Source organism: Panulirus ornatus, chromosome 7, assembly GCF_036320965.1.
Source record: "Panulirus ornatus isolate Po-2019 chromosome 7, ASM3632096v1, whole genome shotgun sequence".
Lineage (NCBI taxonomy): Eukaryota > Metazoa > Arthropoda > Malacostraca > Decapoda > Palinuridae > Panulirus > Panulirus ornatus.
In genome coordinates, this window is record NC_092230.1 from 7,068,861 (window position 1) to 7,090,820 (window position 21,960).

The 21,960-nt window shown below is 45.0% G+C and overlaps 1 protein-coding gene across 1 annotated transcript in view; it reads right to left on the reverse strand.

The window, feature by feature from the left end:
• The window catches only part of LOC139749400 (uncharacterized), a 64,630-nt gene continuing 42,670 nt past the window's right edge, over positions 1-21,960 (reverse strand). Inside the window, exons 2-3 of the mRNA XM_071663209.1 lie at positions 12,364-12,663; positions 1-3,474 (exon numbers count right to left, since the gene is read on the reverse strand). Coding sequence (XP_071519310.1) covers positions 3,372-3,474; positions 12,364-12,663 — 403 coding nt within the window. The 3' untranslated portion in view covers positions 1-3,371. The remainder of the gene's footprint in view (positions 3,475-12,363; positions 12,664-21,960) is intronic.

Sequence of the window (21,960 nt, forward strand, 5' to 3'; positions counted from 1 at the left end):
GTTCCCAAGTGCACTTTCGCATAATGATCACATCATCAGGGGAGATACATACAAGAAGACGTAGAACATCAGTTGATATACAAGGAAGAGACGTAGCTAAGACGCCACTTGGTAAACAAGCGTGACTAGATGGTGGTGTTCGGGATCTGGCATCATGTCTGTCATAAAATTCTACTATTTGGACAGGAAAGGAAAATGCTTAAAAAAAATTTGACTACAACAGAGCTATCCAGTTTGTAAAGACCTTCACTAATAATGATTTAACATTTCTTTGTGATTCAATAATAGAAGATTCAGTGATATTTCTCGTGGTAAAAAGGAGTTACAGTTATCAGTATCATGGTCATAATTTCTAACATTATTAAGCAAAGCATTTTATTCTTATCCTGTTCTTATACTACATCTATGTTGCTTAAGTTTAGCATAAAGATCCTTACCAGTCTGCTCAACATAAAGCATATTACAATTTTTGCAAGGGATTCTACAAACACAGCCCGCAGAATTTTCTAGCGAGTTCCTGATGAAGATATTCTTTATATCATTTTTATTGCTGAAGGCAACATTTACATTGAAGGATTTAAGCAACATGGAAAGTAAAGTAAAATTATTATTAAAAGGGAGAACTAAAAGATTCTTGATGTCTATGGGAGGTTTGGGTTTAACTCTATAAAATGATTTCTTTGCTAACTTAAGGGATTTATCAATGAAATATCTGGGATGCTTTTAATTGGATCCAATAGAATATATCATCTCAAACTTTTTTTTTTTATACTATTTGCCATTTCCCGCATTAGCGAGGTAGCGTTAAGAACAGAGGACTGAGCCTTTGAGGGAATATCCTCACTTGGCCGCCCTTCTCTGTTCCTTCTTTTGGAAAATTAAAAACGAGAGGGGAGGATTTCCAGCCCCCCGCTCCCTTCCCTTTTAGTCGCCCTTCTACAACACGCAGGGAATACGTGGGAAGTATTCTTTCTCCCCTATCCCCCTGTATCATCAATAAATTCCGGACTGCATATACGTAATGCCCAGTGGAACACAGACTGGAATGATGATAATTCATCTCTGTCATGCTGAGGTGAGTCATAATGAATATATGAAAAAAGGAAATTGGATGGCTTTTCTGTTTTGGCTAAACTTATATATGTTTCTATCCCTATGGATCATACAACCTAAAAATGGTAACATACCAATATTGTCCACTTCCACAGTAAAGTTGTTAGAAGGGACTAAATAGTAAAGGGATAAATGTTTGTAAATTTTCGTTTGTTGGCCAAACACCAAAGAACATCCTCTACATATTTAAATCAAATTGCTTTAGAAGGTAAGATATCCCTTAATCATTTTGCTTCAAAGAATTCTATGCAAAGATTTCTTAATACTGGTGAAAGAGGGTTAACCCCTCGACCATGTCAAATTTCTGAGGGTAATATTCTCCATTAAACTGAAAAACACAGTCTTTTATACACCATCTTATTATCCATTCAGTAAACAGAGATTTTGAAAGAGGTAAATCAAGTGATTCTATTCTATGCATCACGCCTTGTTTACCACAGCTCAGGATGACTCTTTTTACGTAAATCACCCGATTTACACTGCATATTGTAAATGAGTGTTTTACAGGCACTTAGGTTTTACAGAGCACTGACATTATACAAAACACAAGTGTTTTTATAAAAAAAAGAAGTTGTTTTAAACAACACATGTTTTACATAACAGGTGTTCTACAAATACTTATGTTTTACATAACATACGTTTTACATATCACAGGTGTTTTACACAGTACATTTTTTACACAACACAGGTGTTTTACACAGTACAGGTGTTTTACACAACACAGGTGTTTTACACAGTACAGATGTTTTACACAACACAGGTGTTTTACACAAGTGTTTTACACAATACAGGTGTTTTACACAGCACAGGTGTTTTACTCAAGTGTTTTACAGAGCACAGGTGTTTTACATATCACAGGTGTTTTACACAGTACAGGTGTTTTACACAGCACAGATGTTTTACACAGTACAGGTGTTTTACACAGTACAGATGTTTTACACAGTACAGATGTTTTACACAGTACAGATGTTTTACACAGTACAGATGTTTTACACACAAGTGTTTTACACAACACAGGTGTTTTACACAGTACAGGTGTTTTACACAGTACAGGTGTTTTACACAACACAGATGTTTTACACAACACAGGTGTTTTACACATACAGGTGTTTTACACAAGTGTTTTACATGAAGCCAGTACTCACTTGTGTCTAAACGCATATACACCTCAATGATCCGAGGTCGTAGATAACTATACATACAGGTCAAATGAGGTCATAAGAGCACATACAGGTCACCTGAGGTCGTAACAGTACGTACAGGTCAAATGAGGTCATAACAGCACTTACAGGTCACCTAAGGTCGTAACAGTACGTACAGGTCACCTGAGGTCGTAAGCAACAGTATACAAAGGTCAAATGAGGTCGTAACAGTACGTGCAGGTCACCTGACGTCGTAACAGGTCGTCTGAGATCATAACAGCACATACAGGTCACCAGAGGTCGTATCTGTACATACAGGTCACCAGTGGTCGTATCTGTATATACAGGTCATCGGGGGTCGTATCTGTACATACAGGTCACCAGAGGTCGTATTTGTACATACAGGTCACCTGAGGTCGTATCTGTACATAACAAGGTCACCAGAGGTCGTATCTGTATATACAGGTCACCGGGGGTCGTATCTGTACGTACAGGTCACCAGAGGTCGTATCTGTATATACAGGTCACCGGGGGTCGTATCTGTACATACAGGTCACCAGAGGTCGTATTTGTACATACAGGTCACCAGAGGTCGTATTTGTACATACAGGTCACCAGAGGTCGCATCTGTACATAACAAAGTCACCAGAGGTCGTATCTGTACATACAGGTCACCGGGGGTCGTATCTGTACATACAGGTCACCAGAGGTCGTATCTGTACATACAGGTCACCAGAGGTCGTATTTGTACATACAGGTCACCAGAGGTCGTATCTGTACATAACAAAGTCACCAGAGGTCGTATCTGTACATACAGGTCACCGGGGTCATATCTGTACGTACAGGTCACCGGAGGTCGTATCTGTACACACAATAAAGGTTAGCTAAATTCATAGGCCTTGAGAGAATATATATATATATATATATATATATATATATATATATATATATATATATATATATATATATATATATATATATATATATTCAGCTAAGCAATAGATGCGAGTAGATAATAGTAGATGCGAGTAGATATTAGTAGATATAGATCTTCGTCGGCAGGTCGTCTTGGAGAACGAGAGGAGAGAGGAGAGAGGAGGAGGAGGGGGTCCAGCCTCACACCGGGGGGTCGTGGTCGTGGTCGTGGTGAGGGTCGTCGTCCCGGGCGAGGTAGTAGAGGTCGTCTTCCAGCGTGTCGTCCCCATCGTCACAACCCAACCTGGAGATAAGGGGGAGAGTGGTCGTTAAACGACAGACACACACACACACACACACATATTTTTTTTTTTTCATACTATTCACCATTTCCCGCGTTAGGGAGGTAGCGTTAAGAACAGAGGGGTGAGCCTTTAAGGGAATATCCTCACTTGGCCCTCTTCTCTGTTCCTTTTTTTTGGAAAATTAAGAAAAAAAACCCCCCGAGATGGGAGGATTTCCAGCCCCTCGCTCCCTCCCCTTTTAGTCGCCTTCTAAGACACGCAGGGAATACGTGGGAAGTATTCTTTCTCCCTTATCCCCAGGGATAATATATATATATATATATATATATATATATATATATATATATATATATATATATATATATATATATATATACACCAAGGCACGCCATACACAGAGATACACCAAGACACACCATACACATATATACGAACATGCGTGCACACACACACGTCTTCGTAACACCTCCCTCCCCAAAGGAGAAAATTCCTGGAAAAGGAATTTTCTCACACTAAGAGCGAGATAAACAATCAGCTAACACATTATGTGCGCCAGCAATATGGTGAATGTCTAAATTATCCTGTTGAAGGAACACGGCCCACCTAGTTAACTTCTGAGTCCGATCCCGTGACTTACTAACATTTTGAAGTGTTGGTAGTCAGTACCCTCTAAATTGGTTGGCTGAAGGACACAAATATATAAAGTGTTATGATACAAATAACAGACAAAGGTTCCTTCTCCATGGTGGGGCTATCTGTTTGGGCTCAACCTTCTCTCTGTCCTCCTGCATGAGGACCTCACCAGCGTCAGCATCGCTGGCATTCACATATAATCTGGTTGGAGCCTGCAAAATATAACAGTTACAAAGTAGGATCCCTAACTGGTGAGAGAGACTGTCTCACACTACTCATTCCAAACATCTGATATCATTCTTCAGGAAATCTGTCAGAAGGGGATTGCGAGCGTTGCCAAATTTACAATGAACATCCTATAGTACCTAACCATATCGAAGTAACATTTCAGTTCTCTCACGCCCCCGCCCGGGTCACAGGTCTCTGAGGCACTCGCAGCTACGTCGTCGACTTCGTCACACACGGCTACTGCTGGACGTAAGATGATGCAGACTGGCACCTTCGGTTCCAAGGGGGGAGGTTCACGACTGAAATGTGGCTTAGGCATGTTGACGTGGCATAATCTCCGACCTCTGCGCCTATCGGGGATAGAGACAAGGTAATTTGAGTCTCCTACACTCCAGATAATGGTGTAGTGACCCTGAAAATGGACAGCCAAGGGTTGACCTGGCTGCAGTAGTTGAAGCAACACCTCGTCGCTCGCCTCAAACCTTCTCAAACGAGATCGTTTGTCAGGCCATATTGTCCTCCGTTCCTGAGTCTCTCTTGAATGGATGCGAGGCAAATCCTCAGTCTCACCCACTGATTCTTGTACGGACTCGTAACCAGCACAGGAGGTATCACACAGCTTCTCCTCACTCATTTCATCCTAAGGGAGAATCTTCTCTCTTGAATGGGAGCGAGACAAATCCTCAGTCTCAACGGAGGCTACACCAGGGGAGAGGGTATCACACAGCTCCCTCTCACTAGACTCACTCGTAGGGAGAGACTTCACTTCCTTCGTCTTAACGGAGTCTGTACCAGGGGAGAGGGTATCACACAGCCTCCTCTCGCTGGTCTTCACTTCCTCCGTTTCAACGGCTATGCCCTCAGGCACACGGCCTGCCGTGCCAGCTGTCATAGACCTGGCATCATCGTGGTTGGAGACTAACTCTGGCACTTCTTCCTCAAGCTGCACTGCCTCCGTGGACTCCACCGGGCCCGTAGGCAACACCGGCACTGGGTTCATCTTCCCACCCGCTAGGTCATTGCCTAACACAAAGTCCACAACTGAGACAGGTAACCTATCTACAACCCCTATGAGAGCATGGCCCGTGAAGAGATCTGCTTCTACCCTCACAGTGACTAGTGGATCTTCCTTGGGACCCGACAGTCCATCTAGCAAGACTCGGTCTCCAAACTCTTCTCGCGGCACCGAGCCATCCAACATCAGGGACTGTAGCGCACCAGAATCCCGTAATACGGTCACTTTTCGTCGTACACCACATCTACTAACATAGCCCTCAGACAGGAACGCATTGTAGTTCCCACAGAACGGATCCTTAACCACATATTGATTAACACTCTCGCAACCCCTCACTTTCCTAAGAGCAGGGACAACCTCACCTACTTTACTAAGTGGACCTTAAGTTGAGAAGAGACTTACTGGCCTACTTTGGTTGAAGTCTCTGGATTCCTTCGCTCGATCCCAGCAATCCCTCACCTGGTGCCCAGCCTTGCCACAGTGAGAGCAAAACTTTACTTTCTGGGAGTATTTCCCCTAACTTTTATGAGTTACCGGCAAGGTATCAGATTCAGGTGGGATCACATGACCTCTGGTCCTCCTCCATCTGCCGTCGTAGCCCTTTGAACGTCTGCCCACGTCAAGTTCACTGAACTTCGGTACGAGATGTAATTGTCCAATTGGGACGACACTGCTCCTGATGGTGAAGCGTTAAGTCTAAGTTTTTCACGTTCGAGGGCGATCCTCTCCTTTTTGCATTTCGGCATTGATCTTAGCTATCTCTAGTTGAATTCGCCAATAATTGAGATCAACATTAACATCACTAGGGATATGGGGAAGGATCGAGACTTCGGACCGACGTTAATGATGGAGCGGTACTGTCATCACTGATCAACGACATGATTAACGAATCAAGGAAAGAGATTTCGTTAAGGCAAGAAATATCCTGGCAAGGTCGCCAATTTATATGTTACGAACTCAGTGCTTATTCGAGCAAGGTCGCCAGTAACATATATATGTTACAAACACTATACCGGTCCTTGTCTTTGCAAGTACGTTAGTTTTGTTATATTGCACAACTCAGGATAACGCTATCTTAACGTTATAGGATTAAAACAAACACCAAGGTTAGAATTACCTATAATGAAAGAATTCAAATGTACAAGGTGAACACATAAATCAGGTACGAATCATTTACGTTAACACTGAACATGAGTTTAACATTGAACATGAGTTAACATTCCAGATAAGATTTCAAATCAGGAGATCACTTTCCTTTGACTCTTCGTTCGATAGCGTTACACTTAGTTAGACCTGACGTGACACAGTAAACCTCATCGTTACACTTAGCTAAACCTGACGTAACAAAGTAAACCTCATCGTTACACTTAGCTAAACCTGACGTAACACAGTAAACCTCATCGTTACACTTAGCTAAACCTGACGTGACACAGTAAACCTCATCGTTACACTTAGCTAAACCTGACGTGACACAGTAAACCTCATCGTTACACTTAGCTAAACCTGACGTGACACAGTAAACCTCATCGTTACACTTAGCTAAACCTGACGTAACACAGTAAACCTCATCGTTACACTTAGCTAAACCTGACGTAACACAGTAAACATCTTCGTTACACTTAGCTAAACCTGACGTAATACAGTAAACATCTTCGTTACACTTAGCTAAACCTGACGTGACACAGTAAACCTCATCGTTACACTTAGCTAAACCTGACGTGACACAGTAAACCTCATCGTTACACTTAGCTAAACCTGACGTGACACAGTAAACCTCATCGTTACACTTAGCTAAACCTGACGTAACACAGTAAACATCTTCGTTACACTTAGCTAAACCTGACGTAACACAGTAAACCTCATCGTTACACTTAGCTAAACCTGACGTAACACAGTAAACATCTTACAAACTCTGGCAGCGGTGGCTACGGGGTTCGAGACAGGGAAAGCCTCCATTACCTTGCTGGGCTCGAGACTACTGAAGGTATCGACTCCCAGACGATCGTCTGAGCCTTTTATGTGAAGGACCAGCAAGGCAGGAACAGCTAGCCACGCCTCGACCCACCACCTGAATTCTACTATAGGTCAGAATGACACCATTGCCCTTGATAGGTCAAAAAGACTCATTGTCACGCCCTCATCTTGACGTGATTGGCTGAAGGAAGGCCTAAGGTCCGGCCCACTTATCCACATTCAAAATCCTTTGTTCCTTTGTCCACGACAACAGCGAACGTACGGGATGACATACTCCGCAGCTGGCCCCCACGCCTCGACCTGACGCCCTTGACAAGGGTTTGAGTGCTAGAGGACTGGGTCAACATCTCCTTCATAGAGATAATTGCTTAGACAATGAACACGGTCAGGGAAGTGAGATGCGAACCGAGAGCCACCGCTTCCTACACCAAGGCACGCCATACACAGAGATACACCAAGACACACCATACACAGAGATACACCAAGACACACCATACACAGAGATACACCAAGACACACCATACACATATATATGAACATGTGTACACCTGATGAGGACAAGACTGTCTATGAACCGCCATCTTTAACCTTCAGGTAAAAATAGGTCTTCTTCACCGACAGGTCACATACAACAGAGGCAACAGGTCACATACAACAGGGGGAAAACAGGTCACATACAACAGAGGCAACAGGTCACATATAACAGGGGGAAAACAGGTCACATACAACAGGGGGAAAACAGGTCACATACAACAGGGGGAAAACAGGTCACATACAACAGAGGCAACAGGTCACATACAACACGGGGATAACAGGTCACATACAACAGAGGCAACAGGTCACATACAACAGGGGGAAAACAGGTCACATACAACAGGGGCAACAGGTCTTCTAGAACATGTGCAACAGGTTCTCTACAACAGGACAACAGAGGCTCTTTACAACAGGACAACAGGTTCTCTACAACAGGACAACAGGTTCTCTACAACAGGACAACAGGTTCTCTACAACAGGACAACAGGTTCTCTACAACAGGACAACAGGTTTTCTACAACAGGACAACAGGTTCTCTACAACAGGACAACAGAGGCTCTTTACAACAGGACAACAGGTTCTCTACAACAGGACAACAGGTTCTCTACAACAGGACAACAGGTTCTCTACAACAGGACAACAGGTTCTCTACAACAGGACAACAGAGGTTCTCTACAACAGGACAAGAGGTTCTCTACAACAGGACAACAGAGGTTCTCTACAACAGGACAAGAGGTTCTCTACAACAGGACAACAGAGGTTCTCTACAACAGGACAACAGGTTCTCTACAACAGGACAACAGGTTCTCTACAACAGGACAACAGGTTCTCTACAACAGGACAACAGGTTCTCTACAACAGGACAACAGAGGTTCTCTACAACAGGACAACAGGTTCTCTACAACAGGACAACAGGTTCTCTACAACAGGACAACAGAGGTTCTCTACAACAGGACAACAGGTTCTCTACAACAGGACAACAGGTTCTCTACAACAGGACAACAGGTTCTCTACAACAGGACAACAGGTTCTCTACAACAGGACAACAGAGGTTCTCTACAACAGGACAACAGGTTCTCTACAACAGGACAACAGGTTCTCTACAACAGGACAACAGAGGTTCTCTACAACAGGACAAGAGGTTCTCTACAACAGGACAACAGAGGTTCTCTACAACAGGACAAGAGGTTCTCTACAACAGGACAACAGAGGTTCTCTACAACAGGACAACAGGTTCTCTACAACAGGACAACAGAGGTTCTCTACAACAGGACAACAGGTTCTCTACAACAGGACAACAGGTTCTCTACAACAGGACAACAGGTTCTCTACAACAGGACAACAGAGGTTCTCTACAACAGGACAACAGAGGTTCTCTACAACAGGACAACAGGTTCTCTACAACAGGACAACAGGTTCTCTACAACAGGACAACAGAGGTTCTCTACAACAGGACAACAGAGGTTCTCTACAACAGGACAACAGGTTCTCTACAACAGGACAACAGGTTCTCTACAACAGGACAACAGGTTCTCTACAACAGGACAACAGAGGTTCTCTACAACAGGACAACAGAGGTTCTCTACAACAGGACAACAGAGGTTCTCTACAACAGGACAACAGAGGTTCTCTACAACAGGACAACAGGTTCTCTACAACAGGACAACAGGTTCTCTACAACAGGACAACAGAGGTTCTCTACAACAGGACAACAGGTTCTCTACAACAGGACAACAGAGGTTCTCTACAACAGGACAACAGAGGTTCTCTACAACAGGACAACAGAGGTTCTCTACAACAGGACAACAGAGGTTCTCTACAACAGGACAACAGGTTCTCTACAACAGGACAACAGGTTCTCTACAACAGGACAACAGGGTTCTCTACAACAGGACAACAGAGGTTCTCTACAACAGGACAACAGGTTCTCTACAACAGGACAACAGGTTCTCTACAACAGGACAACAGGTTCTCTACAACAGGACAACAGAGGTTCTCTACAACAGGACAACAGAGGTTCTCTACAACAGGACAACAGAGGTTCTCTACAACAGGACAACAGGTTCTCTACAACAGGACAACAGGTTCTCTACAACAGGACAACAGGGTTCTCTACAACAGGACAACAGAGGTTCTCTACAACAGGACAACAGAGGTTCTCTACAACAGGACAACAGGTTCTCTACAACAGGACAACAGAGGTTCTCTACAACAGGACAACAGGTTCTCTACAACAGGACAACAGGTTCTCTACAACAGGACAACAGAGGTTCTCTACAACAGGACTACAACAGACAGGTTATCTACAACAGGACAACAGAGGTTCTCTACAACAGGACAACAGGTCTCTACAACAGACAACAGAGGTTCTCTACAACAGGGACAACAGAGGTTCTCTACAACAGGACAACAGGTTCTCTACAACAGGACAACAGGTTCTCTACAACAGGACAACAGAGGTTCTCTACAACAGGACAACAGGTTCTCTACAACAGGACAACAGGTTCTCTACAACAGGACAACAGGTCTCTCTACAACAGGACAACAGGTTCTCTACAACAGGACAACGAGGTTCTCTACAACAGGACAACAGAGGTTCTCTACAACAGGACAACAGAGGTTCTCTACAACAGGACAACAGGTTCTCTACAACAGGACAACAGGTTCTCTACAACAGGACAACAGAGGTTCTCTACAACAGGGACAACAGAGGTTCTCTACAACAGGACAACAGGTTCTCTACAACAGGACAACAGGTTCTCTACAACAGGACAACAGGTTCTCTACAACAGGACAACAGAGGTTCTCTACAACAGGACAACAGAGGTTCTCTACAACAGGACAACAGAGGTTCTCTACAACAGGACAACAGAGGTTCTCTACAACAGGACAACAGGTTCTCTACAACAGGACAACAGGTTCTCTACAACAGGACAACAGAGGTTCTCTACAACAGGACAACAGGTTCTCTACAACAGGACAACAGAGGTTCTCTACAACAGGACAACAGAGGTTCTCATACAACAGGACAACAGAGGTTCTCTACAACAGGACAACAGAGGTTCTCTACAACAGGACAACAGGTTCTCTACAACAGGACAACAGGTTCTCTACAACAGGACAACAGAGGTTCTCTACAACAGGACAACAGAGGTTCTCTACAACAGGACAACAGGTTCTCTACAACAGGACAACAGGTTCTCTACAACAGGACAACAGGTTCTCTACAACAGGACAACAGAGGTTCTCTACAACAGGACAACAGGTTCTCTACAACAGGACAACAGGTTCTCTACAACAGGACAACAGGTTCTCTACAACAGGACAACAGGTTCTCTACAACAGGACAACAGAGGTTCTTTACAACAGGACAACAGGTTCTCTACAACAGGACAACAGAGGTTCTTTACAACAGGACAACAGGTGCTCTATAACAGGTACAACAGAAACTGTTCCTATGAATGTCTGTTGCTCAAAAGAAAAAAATATTCCAACCAAATTTGAAACCATGTTCTTTTCCCCTCACTCTTAGAGAACACACAACGGGCCACCCGGAGGGTTTCTAGCCGGTTTTCTAGAGAGGAGAGACCCACCGATAGACATGATCGATGAAAAGATGAGTATCTCCAACAGAAACACAAACGGAACACATCTATTGAACACCGAGTATGTATGGGTCCATTCGTGTGTATATGTACATAAGTATATGTGTGTGTGTGTATGTGTATGTGTGGGGTGGGGGGGGGGTAAGGAGGAGAGAGAGAGAGAGAGAGAGAGAGAGAGAGAGAGAGAGAGAGAGAGAGAGAGAGAGAGAGAGAGAGAGAGAGAGAGAGAGAGAGACATATCAACAACACAGATTCGTGTAGTAAGAACAGACACGTAAGACATATACAGAGATTCGTGTGGGGGGAAAAGCAGACACACACACACACACACACGCACAGGGGAAAGAGAGTTTCGTGATCTAAGTAAACCACTCTTGACACAGCAATGTGTCAAGACATGGGGCGATCACATCATAATGAGGGAGGGAGGGAAAGAGGGAGGGAGGGAGGGAAACAGAGTCTTAAATGATGGTGATGCTGAACTCCACCCTAACATCTTAGCCAAGGTCAACTCCTCTACTGCTGTGTGTGTGTGTGTGTGTGTGTGCGGAGGGAGTGACATGGTGGTAGTATGGTGGAGGGGGAGTGTGTGAGAGGTGAGAGTATGGTGGAGGGAGGGTGTGAGAAGTGAGAGTATGGTGGAGGGAGGGTGTGAGAGGTGAGAGTATGGTGGAGGGAGGGTGTGAGAGGTGAGAGTATGGTGGAGAATGTTGGAGATGTTAGTATGGTGGAGAATGTTGGAGACGTTAGTATGGTGGAGAATGCTGGAGATACCACACACAGCCATTTACTATCACATGCCATTGCAGCACACACGTCCTGAATGCACAGGACTACGAATTTAGGGAAAGGGAGAGGAAGCAATCATCCACGCCTCCGGTCCTCGGGGGGGTTTTTACCTATAGGCCACGGTGGCAACGGCCAGCAGGGTGGCCAAGCCGGCCAGGATGAGGCCCAGGGCCAAGGCCAGCGGTGGCGTGTGCATGGGACGAGACCCGCTCATGGGCTGAGTGAGGATCACATGGTAGAAAACGGAGCCAGCGGTCACCATGAGAGCTCCCAGCAGAAGGCTCAGCAGAAGGCAGTACGCTCGGGTCGTGGGCGCCGCCTCTGGGCTGAAGAGCCCCTTGTAGCGCACCTCCTTCATGCCACTGCGGGTGCGGAGAGGCAGAGAGAGGGACGCCATCCTACAGGGACACCTGCAACAGGGGAGACTGAGCTATTCACAATGCATAGGAGATCAGGGTGAAAAAGATTTATCCGTCGATTTCTGTCGCACAAGAACACTCAGGACAAAGTCACCTATGTAGGTGATATTTCATCTATCTATTCTTTTTTTATTATACTTTATCGCTGTCTCCCGCATTAGCGAGGTAGCGCAAGGAAACAGACGAAAGAATGGCCCAACCCACCCACATACACATGTATACACAAACACGTCCTCACACGCACATATACATACCTATACATCTCAATGTATATATATATATATATATATATATATATATATATATATATATATATATATATATATATATATATATATATATATATACACACACACAGATATATACATATATAAACATGTACATAATTCATACTGTCTGCCCTTATTCATTCCCGTCGCCACCCCACCACACATGAAAATGACAACCCCCTCCCCCCGCATGTGCACAAAGTAGCGCTAGGAAAAGACAACAAAGGCCACATTCATTTACACTCATTCTCTAGCTGTCATGTATAATGCACCAAAACCACAGCTCCCTTTCCACATCCAGGCCCCACAGAACTTTCCATGGTTTACCCGAGACGCTTCACATGCCCGGGTTCAATCAATTGACAGTACGTCGATCCTGGTATACCACATCGTTCCAATTCACTCTATTCTTTGCACGCCTTTCACCCTCCTGCATGTTCAGGCCCCGATCACTCAAAATATATTTCACTCCATCTCTCCACCTCCAATTTGGTCTCCCACTTCTCCTCGTTCCCTCCACCTCTGACACACATATCCTCTTTGTCAATCTTTCCTCACTCACTCTCTCCATGTGACCAAATCATTTCAAAACACTATCTTCTTCTCTTCAACCACACTCTTTTCATTACCACACATCTCTCTTACCCTTTCATTACTTACTCGATCAAACCACCTCACACCACATATTGTCCTCAAACATCTCATTTCCAGCACATCCACCCTCCTCCGCACAGCTCTATAGCCCACGCCTCGCAACCATATAACATTGTTGGAACCACTATTCCTTCAAACATACCCATTTTTGCTTTCAAGATAACGTTCTCGGCTTTCACACATTTTTCAACGCGTCCAGAACTTCGCCCCCTCCCCCACCATATGATTCACTTCCGCTTCCATGGTTCCATCCACTGCCAAATCCACTCCCAGATATCTAAAACACTTCACTTCCTCCAATTTTTCTCCATTCAAACTTACCTCCCAATTGACTTGTCCCTCAAGCCTACTGTCCTTGATAACCTTGCTCTTATTTACATTTACTCTCAGCTTTCTTCTTTCACACACTTTACCAAACTCAGTCACCAGCTTCTGCAGTTTCTCACATGAAGCAGCCACCAGCGCTGTATCATCAGCGAAAAACAACTGACTCACCTCCCAAGCTCTCTCATCCACAAGACTGCATACTTGCCCCTCTTTCCAAAACTCTTGCATTCACCTCCCTAACAACCCCATCCATAAACAAATTAAACAACCATGGAGACATCAGCACACCCCTGCCGCAAACCTACATTCACTGAGAACCAATCACTTTCCTCTCTTCCTACACGTACACATGCCTTACGCCCTCGATAAAAACTTTCCACTGCTTCTAACAACTTGCCTCCTACACCACATATTCTTAATACCTTCCACAGACCATCTCTATCAACTCTATTATATGCCTTCTCCAGATCCATAAATGCTACATACAAATCCATTTGCTTTTCTAAGTATTTCTCACATACATTCTTCAAAGCAAACACCTGATCCACACATCCTCTACCACTTCTGAAACCACACTGCTCTTCCCCAATCTGATGCTCTGTACATGCCTTCACCCTCTCAATCAATACCCTCCCATATAATTTACCAGCAATACTCAACAGACTTATACCTCTGTAATTTGAGCACTCACTTTTATCCCGTTTGCCTTTGTACAATGGCACTATGCACGCATTCCGCCAATCCTCAGGCACCTCACCATGAGTCATACATACAGTGAATAACCTTACCAGTCAGTCAACAATAGAGTCACCCACTTTTTAAATAAATTCACCTGCAATACCATCCAAATCCGCTACCTTTCCGGCTTTCACCTTCCGCAGAGCTTCTTCTCCGTTTACTAAGTCATTCTCCCCTACTACATCCACGCCTTTCCAGTTTTTCCTAATTCCAAATAAATGTCTTATTTTCCCTAAACGACTCTCTCTTTTCTTTCCTCTAAAGACTTTCTCACATTCCACTTCATTACTGTATCTTCAATAACAACTCGACAACAGTGAGCATCCCACTGTATCTTCACTATCGATGAGATTACAGTCATGACAATTACTATGTCCTTAAACCAGGATTACAATATCTTACTCTATCTCTCTAAGCAACTGCACAACAGTGACCGTTAAACTGTATCTTCACTACAACTGAAATTTCAGTATATGTATTACTATATCCATAAAACTGGATTAGAATATCTTCCTTAATGTATCTCCATGATGAGCTGGACTACAGTAACCATACCACTGTATCTTCACTACCAGTGAGATTACAGTAAATGCATTACTTATGTCCATAAGACTGGATTGGAATAACTTTCTTAATGTGTCTTCATGATGAGCTGGACTACAGTGACCATACCACTCTATCTTCACTACCACTGAAATTACAGTAAATGCATTACTTATGTCCATAAGACTGGATTGGGATAACTTTCTCAATGTATCTTCACTAACAAATGGACAACAGTGACCCTCATACTGTATCTTCACTACCACTGAAATTTCAGTAAATGCATTACTATATCCATAAAACTGGATTAGAATATCTTCCTTAATGTATCTTCATGATGAGCTGGACTACAGTGACCATACCACTGTATCTTCACTACCAGTGAGATTACAGTAACTGCATTACTATATCCTTAAAAATGGATTACAATATCTTCCTTACTGTATCTTCACTAACAATTGGACAAAAGTGACCGCTCCACTGTATCTTCACTATCACTGGGATTACAGTAACTTCATAACTATATCCTTAAAACTGGATTACAAGAACTTACTGTATTTTCATAAACAACTGGACAACAGTGACCCTCATACTGTATCTTCACTACCACTGAAATTACAGTAAATGCATTACTTATGTCCATAAGACTGGATTGGAATAACTTTCTTAATGTATCTTCATGATGAGCTGGACTACACTGACCATACCACTCTATCTTCACTACCACTGAAATTACAGTAAATGCATTACTTATGTCCATAAGACTGGATTGGAATAACTTTCTTAATGTATCTTCACTAACAAATGGACAACAGTGACCCTCATACTGTATCTTCACTACCACTGAAATTACAGTAAATGCATTACTTATGTCCATAAGACTGGATTGGAATAACTTTCTTAATGTATCTTCACTAACAAATGGACAACAGTGACCCTCATACTGTATCTTCACTACCACTGAAATTACAGTATATGCATAACTTATGTCCATAAGACTGGATTGGAATAACTTTCTCAATGTATCTTCACTAACAAATGGGCAACAGATAACGCTCAAATGTATTTTCACTACCAATGAAATTACAGTAACAGCTTTTATATATCCTTGATACTGGAGTCAAATAACTCTCTGATTATATCTTCACTTTCAAACATATAACTTCACTACCATCTGAAAGCTGAACATTACTATATTTCTGAAAGTATCTAGAATATCTTTTGTAGTGAGTGGCTTTCCTCTTGTACAGGTTTAAAGTTAGAGATTGTCCATTGTAATGGAAGACATAATCGGTCATATAGAAAGGCCCAGGTTCTGGGAATTGTTGGAACCCAAGCCACAAAGAATTCCCAGAGGACGAAGACGTCACCAACAGGAAATGGTTGATTCCACTTGTATCCAGGCACACGAAATAACACAACACACTACGGTCACGACACGTGAGGTTCCACAAGACACTGGACTCGCAACCATGCAGGTTCCACAGGAAACTCCAGTGGCGCCTCTGGAGACTCCTGCCCAGGGGTCTGGGAAGGAGCTAAACACACACATCACTTCAACACCATTTCAGGCTACACCTAAGACTCCAACCCAGGGGTCTGGGAAGAAGCCAAACACACCAACCACTTCAACACCAGTTCAGGCTACACCTAAGACTCCAACCCAGGGGTCTGGTAAGAAGCCAAAGACACCAACCACTTCATCACCAGTTCAGGCTACACCTAAGACTCCAACCCAGGGGTCTGGTAAGAAGCCAAAGACACCAACCACTTCAACTCCAGTTCAGGCTACACCTAAGACTCCAACCCAGGGGTCTGGTAAGAAGCCAAACACACCAACCACTTCAACACCAGTTCAGGCAACACCTAAAACTCCAACCCAGGGGTCTGGTAAGAAGCCAAACACACCAATCACGTCAACTCCAGTTCAGGCTACACCTAAGACACCAACCCAGGGGTCTGGAAAGAAGCCAAACACACCAATCACGTCAACTCCAGTTCAGGCTACACCTAAGACTCCAACCCAGGGGTCTGGGAAGAAGCCAAACACACCAACCACTTCAACTCCAGTTCAGGTTACACCTAAGACTCCAACCCAGGGGTCTGGTAAGAAACCTGTCACTACTACTCCACTTTAGGCTTCACCAGGTTTGAGGTCTGAGGGTTCTGGCAGGTCTGTGCGCTGGTCTGGTAGGGACACAATCTACACAATCTCACCTCAGAGATCTGAGGGGTCTGACAGGGAGAGAACCTACACAACCCCAGCTTAGAGATCTCAGGGGTCTGGCAGGGAAACAACCTACACAATCCCACCTCGGAGATCTCAGGGGTCTGGCAGGGAAACAACCTACACAATCCCACCTCAGAGATCTCAGGGGTCTGGCAGGGAGAGAACCTACAGAACCCCACCTCAGAGATCTCAGGGGTCTGGCAGGGAAACAACCTACACAATCCCATCTCGGAGATCTCAGGGGTCCGGCAGGGAGAGAACCTACACAACCCCACCTCAGAGATCTCAGTGGTCTGGCAGGCAGAGAACCTACACAACCCCACCTCAGAGACCTCAAGGGTCTGGCACGGAAAGAACCTACACAACCCCACCTTACAAAACCCCACACCAGACATCTAACTACAACCATATAGTCATCGAACACCCAACACAGACGTCTCGTAACCAGAGCCTTGTAAAGGAAACAAGGCCCCCACCCAGGGAGGACGACCGTCAGAACACCTCCAAGAGAAATTACAGGTGGGTGGAGTGGCTGGAAATATCCTCAAAAGAACACGACTACGTCAGAAGGAGAACGCCATCCATACAAGATGAATTGGACGTTAAGGTTACTGTCCCCGACACAGGCGACTATATCATCCTAGAAGGACACCGTCAAGGGGTAACTAAGGCTTGTTTGCAGCTACAGCGTGTCTTCAAGCTGACTAAGGTTACTGACGGCGACCTTCGCTTGATAGCGTCTAAGGCCTCTTACAGGAATCGGCCCTCCAGAGTTTGGCTTTCTGGGCACGTCTTGAGAACGTCAAATGTTGACCCCAGCTTGCATGGTCTAATTCTGGGTAAAGGTGGACAAACCGTGGCTGCCATTAGAGAGAAGTATGGCGTTCACATCCACGTGCCCGGCAAGGAAGAAGAATATAAAGTAATTGATATTCTCGGACGAGCTGAAGATGCCCAGAAGGCCAAAACCGACATAATGTGGCTCTGCAGAAGTAGAACTCCTCGGCCCTCCAGGAAGAAGGGCAACTTCCAGAAGCGCTCTCAGCCTGATCAGAAACAGGACCAAAGTCCAGTGTCTCAGGCTGTACCTGAGAAGGAGCCCGTGGAGGTGTCTGAGGTAGTACCTGAGACAGAACCCGTGTGTCAGGCTGTACCTGAGGAGGAACCTGTGTCTGAGGCAGAACCCGTGTGTCAGGCTGTACCTGAGGAGGAACCTGTGTCTGAGGTAGTACCTGAGGAAGAACCCGTGTGTGAGGCAGTACCTGAGGAGGAACTTGTGTGTGAGGCAGAACCTCAGGAGGAGCCCGTGGAGGTGCCTGAGGTAGTACCTGAGGCAGAAACCGTGTGTGAGGCAGTAGTTGAGGAGGAACCTGTGTGTGAGGCAGAACCTCAGGAGGAGCCCTTGTGTGAACCCATCATACCATTCCCATCACCCCCACTCGTGGTACCATTCCCAACACAACCTGATATGGTACCATTCCCAACACAACCTGATATGATAGGATACCCACCACAACCTCAGATGGTACCATTCCCACCACAACCTGATATGGTACCATTCCCAACACACCCTCATATGCTACCATTCCAACCACAACCTCATATGGTACCATTCCAACAACAACCTCTCATGGTACCATTCCCACCAAACCCTGGCATGCTACCATTCACACCACACCCTCATATGGTGCCATTCCAACAACACCCTCTCATGGCACCATTCCCACAACACCCTCTCATGGTACCATTCTCACCACACCCTGACATGGTATCATTCCAACCACACCCTTACCAGGTACCATTACCACCATAGTCTTTCATGGTACAATTCCCACCACACCCTGACATGGTACCATACCCTCACCAGGTAACATTCCCACCACCACCTCCTATGCACCATCTCCCACCACCCACTCCACAGGAAGTTCTCCCACCACCCACTCCACAGGAAGTTCTCCCACCATCCCCTCCACAGGAAGTTCTCCCACCATCCCCTCCACAGGAAGTTCTCGAGCCATCCCCTCAACAGAAAGTTCTCCCACCATCCCCTCCACAGGAAGTTCTCCCACCATCCCCTCCACAGGAAGTTCTCCCACCATCTCCTCCACAGGAAGTACTCCCACCACTCCATCACAAGGAACTTCCTCCACCAATTCCTTCCCAGGAACTTCTCCCACTACCCCGTTCCCTGCAAATTCTCCCAGTACCCCGTCCCCTTAATCTACTCCCACTACTCCGTTCTTGGCAACTTCCACCACCCCTTCCCCGGCAAATTCTCCCATCACCCACTCCCCTAGTTATCCTCCCACCACCCCGTGCCCTCGCTCTCCTTCCATCTACCACTCGCCTGCCTCTCCTCCCACTACCCCTTCCCCTGGCTCTCCCATCACCCCGTCTCTTGGATCTACTCCCATCACCCCGTCTCACGGCTCTATTCCCACCATCCTCTCGCTTGCAATTCCCAATAATCCTGTCCCGACGTACTATGTCCACCACCCCGTCCCCTACCACAACGACCTACACCCCTGTCTCTCGCCTCGATCTTGGGCTTTCCGGAGAAACCTCAAGAAGAGACAGCTGCCGTGGTCCTACTGAGGCCAAAAGAGCGCCTCGTTCCACTTTCCGACGTATCTTCTCCCGTTGTCTCAAGTGGCTCGGCAGGATCACCTGTCCATGCTGTGTTAGACGTCCACGGGTTTCCGATCAGTGAGACCCCAGTCAGACCCTGGCAACTTTTACTTATCCCCGATGCCCTGACCTGCCACCTAAAATGGATGTGTCGTTTTTTCATTTTTCAATTTTTTCAACCTCACCGTGATCAACAGAGAAAACAAAACTGCACGGTGTATATGCCCCATCTACAGTGAAAGATGTTCATCATGTCTACTAAGTTGGAATACATCACAAGTATTTATTCGTCTATCTATCTATCTATCTATCTATCTATCCATAACTCTGATACCAGACAATACACTGACACACAGACACAGACACACACACACACACACACATACACACGCACCAGCTTATACAACACGTATGATCTTCGTAGCCAGATGGAATATTAGATTTAGGGTCTTGGGGGGAACTAAACTGGGGCCTTGTTACACTGGGGAGGTGAGTGTAAATAGCAGTTGGGCGTGTATGTGTGTGTGTGTGTGTGTGGGTGTGTAGGTGCTTCATAACGTCTGCATTTGTTTATGTAACATACACTAAAGTATAAATCATATCTCAAGTTACTTCTATGCAATGTCTGTCACTTTATAAGATTACTTTTTTTTTCCCCCTTTTTTTTAAATAAAACTACAACATTCTGTGAGACGTTGAGCTGGGAGGGTGCTGAATACCAGATGAACTTTACGCCACGACTTTTACCTAAGTCTGCCCTGCCGTGCGCTGGCTTGATAAGGAGGGTGTGGGTGAGGAGGGGTGTTGGTTGGGCCGATAAGGAGGGTGTGGGTGAGGAGGGGTGTTGGTTGGGCTGATGAGGAGGGTGTGGGTGAGGAGGGGTGTTGGTTGGGCTGATAAGGAGGGTGTGGGTGAGGAGGGGTGTTGGTTGGGCTGATAAAGAGGGTGTGGGTGAGGAGGGGTGTTGGTTGGGCTGATGAGGAGGGTGTGGGTGAGGAGGGGTGTTGGTTGGGCTGATAAAGAGGGTGTGGGTGAGGAGGGGTGTTGTTTTGGTGGGCACCAGGAAGGGGTTGTGGGTTGGGGGAGCCGTGGAGAAGGAGGAGGAGCAGAAGGAGGCTGAGGGTCCAAGGGGGGATGATGTGAGGAGTGGTGGGAGCCAGTTACACAGAAGGATATTCCCTCTAAGGCTCAGTCCTCTGTTCTGAACGCTACCTCGCTAACGCGGGAAATGGCAAATATGTATGAAAAATAACAACAAAAAAATATATATATAAAAAAAAGCAATTTCATATAAATATATCACGGCATTTCAAGATTTTCAAAAACCTATTTTCACAGGACTTGACATAAATCATGATGTAGAAATTTGGCTTGTCTTAGTCTCCCACATACTTACCACTTGTCAGCGTTCATAAATTCATTATCATCTCTGAATTCAAGAGCCTTTCGCTGCATTTTTTCATGAACAGGCTAAAGTGAAATTGGAACTGAAATTGTTCAAAAATGCTGAGAGATCATGAAAAATTAAGCCTGTAATGAGGTGTGTGTGTGTGTGTGTGTATGTGTGTGTGTGTGTGTGTGTGTGTGTGTGTCCCCCGACAGCTGACTCTCTCTCCCCAGGGCCCCCAACACCACAAATTTATTTTCTTTTTTTTTTTTTTTTACAACAAATAAGTTGAATTATAATTCTGTTTGTTACTAGATCTGCTGTTCAAGTACAGACAGAATTATTTTTTCTACCTCCAAGCGCTGCCCTCAATCGCCTAGCATCAAAGTGTGAATTAATGAACGAAGGTCAGAGTGAACGAAAGATGATCGTTAGGCTTGTAGTAATTGTTTAAGATTCCTGGAAATGGAGGCTCGTGAAGGAATGTCGCTCATCATCATTTTTTTTTTCTT